Source organism: Myotis brandtii, unplaced genomic scaffold (genome assembly GCF_000412655.1).
Source record: "Myotis brandtii unplaced genomic scaffold, ASM41265v1 scaffold1012, whole genome shotgun sequence".
Taxonomy (NCBI): domain Eukaryota; kingdom Metazoa; phylum Chordata; class Mammalia; order Chiroptera; family Vespertilionidae; genus Myotis; species Myotis brandtii.
The window spans coordinates 110,069-125,989 of record NW_005353371.1 but is presented as its reverse complement, the minus strand read 5'-3'; the positions used below and the strand labels follow the sequence as shown (position 1 = coordinate 125,989).

Genomic DNA, 15,921 nt, shown 5'->3' with positions numbered 1-15,921 from the left:
TGAATTCCACTATCTCAATGGAAAAATATCCTCAGGTGTGGACTAAAAAACAAAACAAAACTAGGATGGTTAAAGGCTTTTCTACAATCTTTACATGACAGAGCTTATTTTCAGTGTGAGTTATTTCATTCCTAATGATTTCTCTCCACTATTAAGTTTTTGTGATTTTGAAGGGAACTGGGATGAATAAAGGCATTCCCTCACAGCTTACATTCATAGGGTTTTTCCTTATTATGAGTTCTTTCATGACATCGGAGGGAAGTTGGATAAGAGAAAGCTTTACCACAATGGCTACATTCATAGGGTTTTTCCCCAGTATGCACTCTTTCATGAATTCTAAGGAAAGCAGGATAAAGGAAAGTTTTGCCACATTCCTTACATTCATGAGGCTTCTTCCTGGCATGACTTCTTTTATGTTTTCCAAGAGAGCTGAGCCAAGTGAAGACTTTCCCACATTGCTTACATTCATAGGGTTTTATCCCAGTATGAGTTCTTTCATGATTTCTAAGGGAATAGTGATGATGAAATGTTTTACCACATTCCTTACATTCATAAGGCTTCTTTCCATCATGACTTTTTTTATGTTTCCCAAGAGAGCTGGGAGAACTGAAGGCTTTCCCACATTGCTTACATTCATAGGGTTTTTCCCCAGTATGAGTTTTTTTATGATATTGGAGGGAAGTTGAATGAGAGAAAACTTTACCACAAAGCTTACATTCATAGGGTTTTTCCCTAGTATGAGTTCTTTCATGATCTAGGAGAGAAGACTGATAATAGAAACCTTTACCACAATGCTTACATTCATAGCATTTTACCCCAGTATGAGTTCTTTCATGACGTCGACGGGCAACTGAAGAAGAGAAAACTTTTTCACAAAGCTTACATTCATAGGGTTTTTCCCCAGTATGAGTTATTTCATGCTTTCGAAGGGAACAGCAATGACGGAATGCTTTACCACATTCCTTACATTCATGAGGCTTCTTTTCTTCATGACTTCTTTTATGATTTCTAAGAGAACTGAGCAAACTGAAGACTTTCCCACATTGCTTACATTCATAAGGTTTCTTGCCGGTATGTGTTCTTTCATGGTTTCTAAGAGAAGTAGAACTGAAAGCTTTACCAGATTTCTTACATTGATTGGGCTTTTCTGCAGTATGTGTTCTTTCATTTTCTCCAGAGTACTTGGGAGAACTGAAAGCTTTGCCACATTGCTTAGTTTGATATGGTTTCTCTCCACTATGAGTGTTTTCGTGAAGTTTAAAGCAACTGAGACGACTAAAGCCTTTCCCACATAGCTTACACTCATACGGTTTCCTAGGAATATGTGTTCTTTCATGATTTCTAAGGGAAGCTGAATAGTGGAAAGCTTTCCCACTAGGTCTGCCTTCATGGCTTTGAATATGTTGGTGATGCTTGAAAGCTTTCTCAGGTTCCTTACATTTATAATCGTTTTCTTCATATTCCTGACACAGGTATAGTTTGGGACCGTGAGAGCAGCTCAGGTGGTTATTCAAGGATAAATAATGCATGAAGATTTGCCTACACAACCTGGATTTAGGTTGTTTTATTTCAGTAGGAGTTTCCTTCTTTTCATTATGATTTGGAATCTGGCTGAAGTTTTCTCTGCATTGACTACCATCCTTCCTTTTACAGGGTCTCTCTACCATATGACTGCTGTAAAAATCAGAAGCATATTATTAATACTTTGTTAACAATTTAATATTTATTAATAGCATGACAATGACATTTTCACCATTCTCAAGGGAAATGCAGCGTATCTGGATATCCAATATTTGAATGTAAATATCCTAAAACCTCTGAAATAGGTTGGATCATAGATGTTATGAAAACACTTATAGTCATTAATGGTACTTCTGTATACTGTTTCCAAGTGTAATTATTTTTATACAGTAAATATCTAGATCATATTTCAGAAAAAAACATTTGGATGAGAATATTGTAAGAGTCAATAAATTTAAAACTGGGCTGATACAATTGGATTACTTGTTTTAAAGCTTCTTTTGTAGACTGGGCCCATGTGGTCAGTGGTTAAGCATGGATCCACCCACCAGGGGTTTGCTGGTTCAATTCCCCAAAAGGGAATGTGGCCAGACTGCATACTTATTAACCCCAATACAGAGCATGCAGGGGGCAGCCAATTGATGTTTCTATTTCTCCCTCTCACCTCCACACACTAAAATCAATAAAAACATTATTTTCGCACCCCCGGCGAGGCTCAGTGGTTGAGCACCGACCTCTGAACCAGGAGGTCAGTGTTTAATTCCTGGACAGGGCATATGCCCAGGTTCTGGACTTGATTCTGAGTGTGGGGCATACAGGAGGCAGCCTTAAATAATTCTCTCTCATCATTGATGTTTCTCTTTCTCCCTTTCTTAAATAAATTAAAAAAACATTAAATATATAAATAAAGAAAATAAATATATAAAAACATATTTTTTTAAAAAGCAATGATGCTCTTAATGCTTTCTCATGTCAATGCGACTCACCTAAGACTCATCCCATGATTTTCATACTGATCTTCACTGTCATGTTCTTCACATTTTTCTTCCAAAATACATGCTAGAAAAAGCATTATAAACTATTAAAGAATATAAAAAATGATTAGATTTCAGGTACACAATGAGCTGTGACAATGCCCAGTTTATCAATGTATTCATTCCCCTTTCCACATTTCAGTTCTTAAAACAATATTGATGAGCAAGCAACATTTGTTTTCTAATTGATTAAATAAGTAAGAAGGTGTGATCACTACCTACTGATGCCAGGTTCCAGAAGGTTTCTTGCATCACATCTGTGTACAGTTTTTTCTGGTTCGGGATCCAGGAAAGCCCACTCCTCCATGGTGAACTCCACATTAACATCCTCAAAGGCCACTGTGTCCTAAAACATCCCCCATACGTATACAGGAGGAAGGATGAGACAGATAGCACAGGAGATCTATATATAACTCATAAGTTCACATATGACATGTGCCCCCCAACATTCATTCTATGACTTGGGTGTCAGACTATTATTTATTGGCCACACTTACTTCCTCATGAACACATGGAATTATTGCCATGTGGTTTTTTTTATTGTGATCACTTCATTGCTCTCTAATGTCAGGGTAAAGAGCACTTTGAAAAAGATAACAAAATATGTCTATTTTAAGTACATCAATTTCTGGTGAGAAAACTGATCTCCTTCAGAACCACCATATGATGCAGCATTCCAGGAAGCACACTATCATATCTGTATAACGTTTTAATGACTATGAATACAATAAAGGCCTGGAAGGTTTTTCTTCTTTTTCTAATATATGTTTTATTGATTTTAGAGATGAAAGGAGAGGGAGAGAGAGATAAAAACATCAATGATGAGAGAGAATCATTGATCAGATGCCCCCCTACATACCCCACACTAGTGATGGAGCCCACAACCCAGGCATGTGCTCTGACTGGGAATCAAACCATAACCTCCTGGTTCATAGGTAGATGCTCAACCACTGAGCCATGCCGGCCAGGCTAGAAGCTTTTTCTTCTATTCTCATTACCAAACACGAGAGGCCAGGAGGTATGTGAAAATTCAACTTGTAACAAAATGTAATTGGTCATATCATCCTGAAGTACTCCAGATTATTGTAAGTGTTTAGCTCTACCTGGTTGAATGAAAATATTATTTTGGAGAAGTATGAATTATCATTTGTTTATATAATATTTATTTCTGACTCAGTTTGACCTTCTTTTGCCTGTCTCATTTCATGGAGCTAAGAAGTTATCAGAGTTAGAACTTAGGCATGAGGAAAGCAGGGCAACTTAGACTCTACAAAAGTCCTCCCACTCATGAGCCTGAGGGCTACTTAATACAAATTTTTAGGACACATAGATCACACAAAAGAAAAGTCTTTGCAGCAAAACTGTAACACTGTAAGCTGGGCCTTGACCTTGAGGCACAATTTAAGACTTGACATGTACAATGGCCTTCACTGCAATCCATAATATTTTCATGTTGAATTGGCATGATTACAAAATACATAAGGTGCCAGGGGGGTATTAAAAATATCAGGGGGAACATTTATAAAGCTTTGTCTAACCACTATGTTCTACACCTGAAATGAATACAAAATAAAATTAAATGTAAATTATAATTGAAATGTAAACTTTAAGTGGAACATATATGGTGTTCATGCATAGGAAAAATTAATATCACTAACATGTCCATACTACCCAAAGCAATTTATACATTCAATGCAATTCCTATCAAGATACCAATCATATGCTTCACATAACTAGAACAAATATTCCAAAAATTCATATGGAACCACAAAATACCCCAAACAGCCACAGCAATCTTGAGAAAGAACAACAAAGCTAGACAAGTCACACTGCCTTATATTCAATTATACTACAAGGCCATCGTAACCAAAGCACCATGGTAATGGCATAATAACAGACGAAAATCAATGGAACAGAACAGAAATCCCAGAAATAAACCCATGGATTTATGGTCAAATAATACTTGACAAAGAAGGCAAGAGCATACAAAGAATAGACTACTTTAGTCTATTCAATAAATGGTGTTGGGAAAATTGGGGAGATACATGCAAAAAAAAAAAAAATGAAACTAGACCAGCTTTTTAAAACATACAAAAGAAAAAACCCTGTCATAAAAACAGACGGATAGATCAATGGAACAGAATACAGAGCCCAGAAATAAACTCATGCCTATATGGTCAATTAATATTTGACAAGGGGGCAAGAACATACAATGGGATAAAGACAGTCTATTCAATAAATGGTGTTGAAAAAATTGGACAGATACATGCCAAACATGAAATTAGACCACCTTCTTATGTCATATACAAGAATAAACTCAAAATGAATTAAAGACTTAAATGTAAGACTTGATATCATAAAAATCCTAGAAGAAAACATAGGCAGTAAAATCTCGAACATTTCTCCTGGCAATATTTTTTTCTGATATATCTCCTCTGGAAAGGGAAACAAAAGAAAAATAAACAGCCCTAACTGGTTTGGCTTAGTGGATAGAGCGTAGGCCTGTGGACTGAAGGGTCCCAGGTTCAATTCTGGTCAAGGGCATGTACCTTGGTTGCAGGCACATCCCCAGTAGAGGGTGTGCAGGAGGAAGCTGATGGATGTTTCTCTCTCATCAATGTTTCTAACTCTCTATCCCTTTACCTTCCTCTCTGTAAAAAAAATCAATAAAAATATATTTTGAAAAAAGAAAAATGAACAATTTGGACTATATCAAACTAAAAGGAAATCACCAACAAAATAAAAAGACAACTAACTGAATGGTAGAACATATTCCACAATGAAATGTCTGATAAGGGGTTAATTGCCCAAAATGTATAAAGAACGTATACAATCCCTGGCCACTATGGCTCATTGGTTAGTGTCTTAGGTTCAATTCCCGGTCAAGGGGATGTACCTGGATTTCGGGTTCAGGTTTGTTCCCTGACCCAATCAGTGTGTGTGGGAGGCAGCCAAACAATGTGTCTCTCACACCAATCGATGTTTCTCTCTCTTCCTTCTTCCCTTCTTTCTAAAAAAACAAACAACTAATGGAAAAATATTCCTCAGATGAGGATTAACAACAACAAAAATTTATACTACTCAACACCAAAACCCCCCACAATCCAATTAAAAAATAAGCAAAGGACCTGAATAGACACGTCTCTAAAGAGGGCATATAGATGGCCAATCCAATTAAAAAATGGGCAGCCCTGGCCTGGTGACTCGGTTGGAACACTGTCCTGTACACCACAAGTTTGTGGGTTCGCTTCTCAGTCACGGCACATATCCCAGTGGTAGGTTAGATTGCTGGTTGGGGTGCATATGGGAGGCAACTAATTGATGTATCTCTCTCTCCCTCTCCCTTCCTATTTGTCCAAAAGCAATAAAAAACATATCTGGAGAGAATTTTTGTTAAAAAAGGAAATAACACAAAAAGAACCCAGCATACTTAACAAATATTGATTGCATACTTACAACTTGCCAGGCAATATACCAGGCACTGGGGATACAATCTATCTATCTATATATATACAGTGGGACCTTGACTTACGAGTTTAATTCGTTCCGTGATGGAGCTCATAACTCATATTACTCGTATGTCAAATCAAAAAGTGAATGAGTGAGACACGTGATGCTGGGCTGATGTTGTGGCGTTCACTGTGTCGTTCGCTGCGCCAACTAGCGGTGGGGTATCTGAAGCTGGCTTGTAACCCGAATTTTAGCTCGCAACTAAAAGCAATAAATCGGCCGAGAGACGGCTTGTATCTCAAAAAACTCATTAGTTGGGACACTCGTAAGTGAAGGCCCCACTGTATGTATGTATGTATATACAATATATACTATATATATATATATATATATAGTATATATATATATACACCTGAATATATACAATTCAGGTACTTTGCATATATATATATATATGCAAAGTACCTGAATTGACACTTCTCCAAAGAGAACATAGGGATGGCCAATAGACATGAAAAATGCTAAAAGTCACTGATTATCAGTGAAATGCAAATTAAAACTACACTGAAAAATCACCTCACACCTGTCAGAATGGCCATCATCAATAAATCCAGTTGACAAGTATCAGTATGGAGTTTCCTCAAAAAATTTAAAATGGAACTGCCTCATGACCCAGAGATTCCACTTCTGGGAATATATACAAAGAAACCCCAAAACACCAATACAAAAGAAAACATGCACCCCTATACTCATTGTAGCATTATTTTTAACTAGAGGCCTGGTGCATGAAAATTCATGCACTGGAGGGGGGTCCCTCAGCCTGGCCTGCCCCCTCACAGTCTGGGAGCCCTCAGGGGCAGGAGGTGACCCGGTGATCAGAGGAAGGCAACACCCCATCACACCTCTGCTGCTGCCACTGCCAGCAGCGCAAGCCTCGGCCAGCCCTGGTTACCTGAGCCTCAGGCGGCCCTGGGTGGCTAAGGGGCTGAGGGGACTGGGGGACTCCGGAGGCAGGTAGGGGCTGAGGGGACTGGGCGCCGCCATCTTGTGGCTGTGGGCACCACCATCTTTGAGGGTTAGCATATTCCCTCCTTATTGGCTGTGGGCACCGCCATCTTTGAATGTGTGACAGTCAATTAGCATATTCCCTCCTTATTGGCTGTGAGTGCCGCCATCTCTGTGATGGCATGATGGTCAATTAGCATATTCCCGCTTTATTAGATAGGATAGACAAGATTTGGAAGCAGCAAGCCTGGCCGGTGTGGCTCAGTTGGTTCAGTGTCATCCTGTGTACCAACGGATTAGCCATTCCATTTGCAGTGGGGGTACATGCCCAGATTGTGAGCTGGATCCCCAGGAGGGGGCGTGCAGAAGGCTGCAGATAGATGTCTTGTTCTCACATCAATGTTTCTCTGTTTCTCCCTCTCCCTTTCTCTTTCTATATCAATACAAAAATGTTTAAAAAAAATTTTTTTAAAGAAAAGATCTGATAGCTGCTCAAGTGCCCACCATAGGTGGATGGATAAAAAAGCTATGGTAGCCTTGGCCAGTGTCGCTCAGGGGTTAGAGCATCAGCCCCCACACAGAGGTGTCTAGGGTTCAATTCCCCATCTAGGGGTTGTACCTGAGGCAGCCCAAGCCTTCAGGCAACCAGCATGTGCCTGCCCTGCTGCCAGGATGCCCAGGAGGAAGGTCAGTTCTGCTGAGGGGGTGGCCAAGGAGGAGCCCAAGAGGAGGTCGGCAAGGTTGTCAGCCAAACCTGCTCTTGCAAAGCGGAAGCGAAGCCAAAAACAGGCAACAGGGAAGGATATATTTGCAGACAAAAAAGAGCAAACGAAAGGGAAAGGGGGAACAAAGGGAAAGCAGGCAGAAGTGGCTGACCAACAACTGACTACCTGTGGAAAACAGAAAGACTAAAAGGAGGAGATGCCAGCCTCCAATGAAGCAGACGAAAAAGAAGCCAAGTCTGACTAATATCACGTACCATGTCTTATCCGTGGTCCCTGTTTCCCTTCTTGTACAATCCAGAGGAATATTTTTATCAACTATTTTGTAAATGCAAGTTTTTTAGTAGCTCTAGAAACATTTTTAAGAAGGAGGGAATTCCACCTCATTCCATTTTTTAAAGTGTAAATGCTTTTTTTAAAAAAAAGATGAAATCATTTGCTGCTTGTTTATTTTTTGGTACAACCAGAAAAAAAATGGAATATTGAATATGGGAGGTTTTGATTGTCTTGGTTGTCAGCTTAACATTTCACAGATGGGGGTAGTTTTTATATCCAATAATACAAAGCATACTAAATGGCAATTTGGGATCAGTCATGCATTTGCTATGTCTTGAACATTTTTTTAATATATATTTTTATTGATTTCAGAGATGAAGGGAGAGGGAGAAAGAGAAAGAAACATCAATGATGAGAGAGAATCATTGATCGGCTGCCTCCTGCACGCCCCACACTGGGGATTGAGCCCACAACCTGAGCATGTGCTTGACCTGGAATCGAACCATGACCTCTTGGTTCATAGGTGGATGCTCAACCATTGAGCCATACCAGCTGGGCTATCTTGAACATTTTAAATTACTTCTATTCACATGTTTTTGGTAGAATTGTTTCCTAAAGAAAACCATTGCTTGACCTGGGCTCTCCCTATCAGAATTTTGTGCCTCTGTAACATCATTGATGTGGCAGTTTTCCTAGTACGTTTGTTAATGTGCAGTGAAAGATTGGAACTTTGATTATGTAGTATATATGATATTAAATTGTGAGTTAGTGGGACTTTGATGTAACAGCATATCAACATTTGAAGATATTGGTACTTGATACTCTACTAAGGAAAATTAGCCTCCAAATTTTAAGCTGGAAAGTCACTGGAATAACTATTTATAAAAGAATCAACAGCATAATTCCCCTAAATGCTGGTCCCCAAAAGAGATCAATAACCCACTGAAGTCTGTGTGTAGGGAACAGAGAAAAGGCTCCCACTCACCACGTCTCATGCAAAAAAAAACCCAATGATTTATTCAGTAGAGCAATGATAAAATAGGAAAACCTCTTATCTTAGGTCCAGGGAGAGTAAGGATTAAGATAAGCTGCCTGGTTCAGCCCTAAGTATTTTTTTCTATAGAGGATCTATAGTGCTTGTTCATAACACAGTGCATAAAAAGTATCTTGTCTAGCCCTAGCTGGTTTGGCTTAGCGGATAGAGCGTCGGCCTGCGGACTGGAGAGTCCCAGGTTCGATTCTGGTCAAGGGCACATGCCCAGGCGGGCTCGATGATAGAGCGTCGGCCTGCGGACTGGAGAGTCCCAGGTTCGATTCTGGTCAAGGGCACATGCCCAGGTTGCGGGCTCGATCCCCAGTAGGGGGCGTGCAGGAGGCAGCCAATCAATGATTCTCTCTCATCATTGATGTTTCTATCTCTCTCTCCCTCTCCTCTTTGAAATTTAAAATAAATAAATATTTTTTAAAAAGAAGAAGACCTTAATGGGAAAAATTGTGTATTGGATAATGTCAGAGTAGAATGAAATAAGTGAAAAGATGGCATGTGTCACCCAGATGTCATGTCTCCCAAATAATATCTGTATCAAATCTCAAAAACCCCCAAACCAGACTCTTTTGCCATCAACAAAAGCTAACCTTCAAAACTAATAGAGGAAAAAATGTCCAAAAGTGGATAGTCTTCTGAAGAATAAAAGGGGCTCTGTCCGGGTAACTCAACTGGTTAAACAAGTCAAAAAACAAATCGATGTTTCACTCTCTACCTTTCTCTTTCTATCTAAAATCAACAAATATAAAAAAAGGAAGAAAGCGGTGGTTTACCTAACATACATAAAATATTTTTAAGCTAAAATATTCCAGATGGCACAGTATTAGTAGAGAGAAAAACAAACAGACCAAGGGGAAGAAAGGTGTCTTCCATGGGCTAGCATTTAAGATGATCAAAGATAATTCTTTAAGTTGGTCAAGGACAGAGCAGACATTGTAGAGCAGTGGCAAATATTATGAACACTTTATTCATGGGACAGGTATAGATGTTATTTAATTGGAAAAAATGCATTGTATTCCCTTCTATTCCATGGGCAATAGCCAATTCATTCTAGATTTAAATGTGAAAGATAAAACTGGGCCACTTCTAGGAGTTACAGGTAAATGATTTATTGGCACAAGAAAAGGGAGAATGTTCTCATATAAGAAAAGAGCGCTAAATTTAAATATATTAAATTTAAGGTAATTAAAAAGTAAACAAAAAAGGGAGAGAAAAATATCTATAAGACATGCAATATAAAAGGGTTAGTTTCAGCCCAGCCGGTATGGCTCAGTGGTTGAGCGTTGACCTATGAACCAGGAGGTCACGGTTCAATTCCCGGTCAGGGCACATGCCTGGGTGGCAGGCTCGATCCCCACTGGGGGGTGTTCAGGAGGCAGCTGATCAATAATTCTCTCTCACCATTGATGTTTCTATCTCTCTCTCCCTCCCTCTCTCTTCCTCTCTGAAATCAATTTAAAAATATATTTAAAAAATAAAAATAAAAGGAGTCAGAAACTGGTCTCTGGTCTGTCTTGAAGGAGCTTAGAAGCCAGCTTTCAGTCCTCAGAAGGAAAAAGCCAAGAAACTTAAAAGCAACAACTTTTCTATCAGACAATTGAGGTTACAGGGTCTCCAAAATAAGAAAGGCAAAAAAGCAGTCATTTCAACATATGCCCAGAATATATGTAGAGAAAACTATTCCTTTGACTTATATTGAGGGTATAACTGAGGCAAAAGATTCCCAGAACTCTTTTGTCAAAGGGTCAACTCTTAGAGAGCTGCCCAAAAGTGGTAAACATGTGAAGATGGTGCCAACTGTTGGTTGGTGCTAAGATGACGTCTGTGATGAGTTCTGATGATTGTTGGGTCCCTTCCACTATCAAAGACATTCCAATTAAGACATGAAAAGCAGCATCTCTGCCTGAGCTACTTAGACTCAGCTCTATTGTATACAGATGAGAGGATGTAGTCCCTAAAACTCTATGAACTCCCACTGCTTTTCATTCAAAATCCTAAGAAGCTCCTGAGAAAGCCTAGGGGTATGGGGGAACCTTGTGCAGCTCCAGGCATCTCACAAGAGACAGAGGAATGAGAAGACAATCCTCACCTGCAGGAGGCTATCCCCGAGGACCCCTGTTTCACTTCATCATGTCTAAGGGGATCTCGGTAGCTGTCATGAGCCACTGGATGCTGTTTCCAGGTCCCCAGGCAAAAGGGATTCTGAGTAGGTGGTCACATGCTCAGGGCTATCTACTTTCAAGTTAGCTTCTAAGTAGAGGTAATTGCAGCTCTGATGACATACAGTGTGGAGCCCAGGGCAGGCTCTTCTATCAGAAGCCAATGGACACCTTAAGGCAATGGTCTCAACCTTCCTAATGCCAGGACCCTTTAATACAGTTCTGCATGTTGTGGTGACCTCCAACTATAAAATTATTTTCGTTGCTACTTCATAACTGTAATTTTGCTACTGTTATGAATTGTAATGTAAATATCTGATATACAGGATGTATTTTCATTGTTACAAATTGAACATAATTAAAGCATAGTGATTAATCACAAATATGTAATTATATATGTGTTTTCCGATGGTCTTAGGCGACCCCTGTGAAAGGGTCATTCAACCCCCAAAGTGTTGCGACCAACAGGTTAAGAACTGCTGCCTTAAGGCCATCATTGGTAACTCCAGGGGTTAAGACAGGAGGCCACTGAAATCTCTATAGAGAAGAATTCTCTGAAATCACCAACAAGAGTTCCAGCTATGTGGCAATTTAAAGAGAGTCTTCAGCCTTTGTCATAGGGGTGCCCATTCAAGATGGGTTAATGTGCAAGTAACAGCACTAACGGGTTTAAGCAGAATTTGTAAACAATTTGGAACAAAAAAATGTAGTAGATTTTGTGCGTGCTGATGGGGACAACAGCTATTTCTTCATGCCAGGGATGGAGTGAATAAAGTAACTTCCAAAAATTTAACAAAGTTAACAAGGCCTCACATAATATGCATCCATCCACTTTTGCTACCCTCTTTTTTCAATATTTGCATGTCCCATATGTCCTCAGAGGAGGACGCATTGAATGGGATGTACCTGTGTTCTTGGAGAAACCAAGATGCAGTGAGGATCCTGCCTGTAATGAATGCGCGGGAGGGCAAAGCTGGTGAAGGTCCATGATGCACCAGAAAAGGTGTATCATCTCTTCAGAGGTGAAGGCCAAGTGCAGCTGAGAGCCTATTAAAATGGGCACTCAACAGAACAGGCTTGGTCAAATCTGGGACAGCAGAATATTGACCAGTTGATCAGCAGATGGAGTCAGTAATTTCCATAATGTTGGGGACTGGGAATAAAGATCTGTTTGGTGGGACCACTGCCTGAAAGTTACAGTAACTCACAGTCAGGTGTAATCCATTATTCTGTGGTTTAAGAACAAGCTGTTTAAAGGAGAAGTGCTGTGGATAATTAACCCTTCACTAACTAGGTTATGTGTACACTTTTCAGTCCTTCAAGTACCAGTCTCATTTACATTGGCCATACTAATTTATTTGAGGGGTTTGGCCTATGGGGTCCCGTTTTGTCAAGCCATTCGGACATAAAAAAGACTTAATTTAATTTAATTTAATTTAATTTATTTATTTATTTTTACAGAGAGGAAGGGAGAGGGATAGAGAGTTAGAAACATCGATGAGAGAGAAACATCGATCAGCTGCCTCCTGCACACCCTCCACTGGGGATGTGCCCGCAACCAAGGTACATGCCCTTGACCGGACTTGAACCTGTCCGGCACCATGAGTCCGCAGGCTGACGCTCTATCCACTGAGCCAAACCGGTTAGGGCTTCATTTAATTTTAATTCATGAATCATTGGTTCAGTTTCTCTCCTCAGTATGGGATATTTTAGAACAGGTGTTATGATCATGGAGAATTTAAGCAAGACAAGAATTCTGATAACTAAAGAGAAACATTGTCCTATTCATTCACTATGTTATATTTATTAGCACCACCTAAGATCATCAATGGCACCTGGCTTAAATTTAGTGCGATTCCAGGTATAACTGTAATTTGAGACCTAGTACAGGTGAACTGCTTGAAGGTTTGTGAATAAGTGCATTACAGCAAAATTAATTCAGAACCTATGTTGCAGAGGCTCCAAAGCCAAGTAGTGTACCTTTACCTGTTTTGTTGTGCAAATTTTTAAATATAGTTTTAATTTTCAATTGGTTCTAATTCTGAATATTTGTTTTTCTTTTTTGGGGGGGGAGGGGGGCTCTTTCCTTTGGTCCTTCCCTGATTTGAGTTTTTGTTGGATATACTTGGGGGAGGGTGTCTTCTCTACCCTGGCATTTATAGTTTTCCTCCAGAGGGCCTCATAGCAGAGCCATCAGGGTTAGGCACCTCCCCATGACAAGTAGTTGCTTTGCAAGTTTTAAAGAACCTGGAGTTGCCCTAGCCGGTTTGGTTCAATGGATTGAGCATCAACCTGCAGACTGAAGGGTACCGGGTTCGATTCCGGTCAAGGGTACACGCCCCGGGTTATAGGCTTGATCCCCAGTAGGGGACCAGGCAGGAGGAAGCCAATCAATGATTCTCTCTCATCACTGTTTCTATCTTTCCCTCTCCCTTCCTCTCTGAAATCAATAAAAATATATTTAAATAAAATAAAGACCCTGGAGTTAAGTCAGGTGTGAGGCTGTACCACAGTGAGGCCATGGGTTTGTCCCCTGAACCCTGAGGGTCAGGATCTGTGTCGCAGTAAAGGCAGGGGCAGCAGCAGCAGAGGTACTACGAGTCCTGGGGAGCCTTCTGGTATTAGAGGGGTGGAATGGCTGCCTTTCCTTCTCTTCTCTTTCTCTCTATTTAAATAACTGCTCTTTCAGAAGTGACCACCTGATTGGCACCTCTTGTACAGGTGTACTCACCCTCTCCAACCCTCATCCCTGGAGTATGTCTCAGCTTCACTCCAACACACAGTTAAATTCTGGCAAAGACATAATTCAGGACCACTTTCAAGAGGGCCCCGATACCATACTCTGCCTGCCAATTGCCTAGAAATGCATGCAAGCTCCTGCTCTGGTACATAGAAGTGAGGCGCAACTGGCTCAGCAATGCCACAGCTCCCAGCACCATCCGCCCGGCACCCAGCAGCCACAGGTCAGCAAGTCTGAGAAACAGAAGACAGACCCACACGGCTGGTAATGTTGGGATGTGCTGCTCCTGGCAGCAACTTCAAGTGTTATGTTCACCTGCAGAGGTGTGGATGAGAGTGATGCCGGTGTGTCACGCCCCTCACACCCACACCAAGAGAGCAGGACAAGCCTTAAGCCCTAACTGGTTTGGCTCAGTGGATAGAGCGTCGGCCTGCGGACTGAAAGGTCCCAGGTTCGATTCCGGTCAAGGGCATGTACCTTGGTTGCAGGCACATCCCCAGTGGGGGGTGTGCAGGAGGCAGCTGATCGATGTTTCTCTCTCATCAATGTTTCTAACTCTCTATCCCTCTCCCTTCCACTCTGTAAAAAATCAATAAAATATATTTTTAAGAAAAGCCTTAGGACTCACATAGAGGTCTCAGGAGGACCGGGCTGGCCTCTCAGAGCCAGAAATGGAGCCTGGTGTGGTCATGTGGGCCTCGAAGATGGGTCCTGGGCAAGAGTTCTGCACAGGCAGGGATTCTGTGGTTTGAATAGGAGACACCACCCAGGCTTTCTTATCAGCTTGTTCAAGTGCGAGGTAATAGGGACAAGAGCAGCTGAGGCTCAAGCGGTCAGCAGGCAACCATCAAAAAATGCGTAGTCCAACTGCTTATCACAAGGCAAGAAAAACCCTGTGGAGCTTGCGCTCTGCTGAGGAGTCAGCTGCCTGGGCAGGGGTGTAGAGGTCTGTGCAGACTCTGAGGTGTCAATGACTGAGTTGTGTGGCTCTGAGGCAGGGGTCATTCCCCAAAGTGTCCGTGAACCTGACTGTGCCTCCCTCAGGGGAGATCCCTTAGTCCCACTCCCTGGGCTCCATGCAGCCCCACCCTCCCGACTCCTGGTGGTTCCACCTTTCAGGGGTCTGGGCAGAATCCAGGACAGGCTGAGTTGTTGGTGCAGGGCTGAGGGCCACTCCACCCACCTTCCCCAAAGCTTGACAGGCACCTCCCCCCTCAAGGGAGATTCCCTAGCCCCACCCTTCTGACTCTAGGTGGCTCTGCCCTGCAGAGATGGGCCTCCTGGAGAATCTGGCACAGACTGAGTTGTGTGGCTCTAGGTCTGGGGCCATTTTTCCTTCCCAGGCACAACCCGTACAGAGTCCTCCCTTCACATGGCCAAATTTTGGTCTGTTTGCACCTGATAAACTCTGCTGGCCTCATCCTGAGGACTTCCCGAGGCCCTGCCCCACCACAAAGGTGTGCGAGCATCCAGGGGTAGTGGCTAGACTTGGTATACACTGGGACGTTTGCTAAGAAATGATCAAAACTGTATTGGAGGGGACTGGAGTAACAAGTGCTGGAGGGACCAGCATATGTGGGCAATGAGTCTTAAGTTGGACTTTTCTATCCTGCAGATTTATTTTTATTTATTTATTTATGTTTATATATATGCTTTTATTTCAGAGAGGAAGGGAGAGGGAGAGAGAGATAGAAACATCAATGATGAGAGAGAACCATTGATTAGCTGCCTCCTGCATGACCCCTACTGGAGATCAAGCCCACAACCCAGGCATGTGCCCCTGACCAGAATCAAACCTGGGACCCTTCAGTCCACAGGCCAATGCTCTATCCTCTGAGCCAAACCAGCTAGGGCCTACAGAGTTATTTTTTTTTAATGTAGAAATTCATATTCTTTTTTTATTTTTATTTTATTTTTAATTTTTTTTCTAATCCTCCCCCGAGGACATGCTTAGGGGGAGGGGGGAGGG

General features: G+C 41.5%; 1 protein-coding gene across 2 annotated transcripts in view; it reads right to left on the bottom strand.

Annotated features, from left to right (window-relative positions):
• LOC102259044 (zinc finger protein 14) overlaps positions 1-15,921 on the bottom strand; it is a 19,245-nt gene continuing 3,324 nt past the window's right edge. The window contains exons 2-4 of one of the 2 annotated variants that reach the window (XM_014535115.1): positions 2,774-2,901; positions 2,508-2,580; positions 1-1,674 (exon numbers count right to left, since the gene is read on the bottom strand). In XM_014535115.1, the coding sequence (XP_014390601.1) occupies positions 201-1,674; positions 2,508-2,580; positions 2,774-2,882 (1,656 nt within the window). In that variant the 5' untranslated portion in view covers positions 2,883-2,901 and the 3' untranslated portion in view covers positions 1-200. The remainder of the gene's footprint in view (positions 1,675-2,507; positions 2,581-2,773; positions 2,902-15,921) is intronic. The other variant, XM_005853227.2, reaches the window with a different exon arrangement.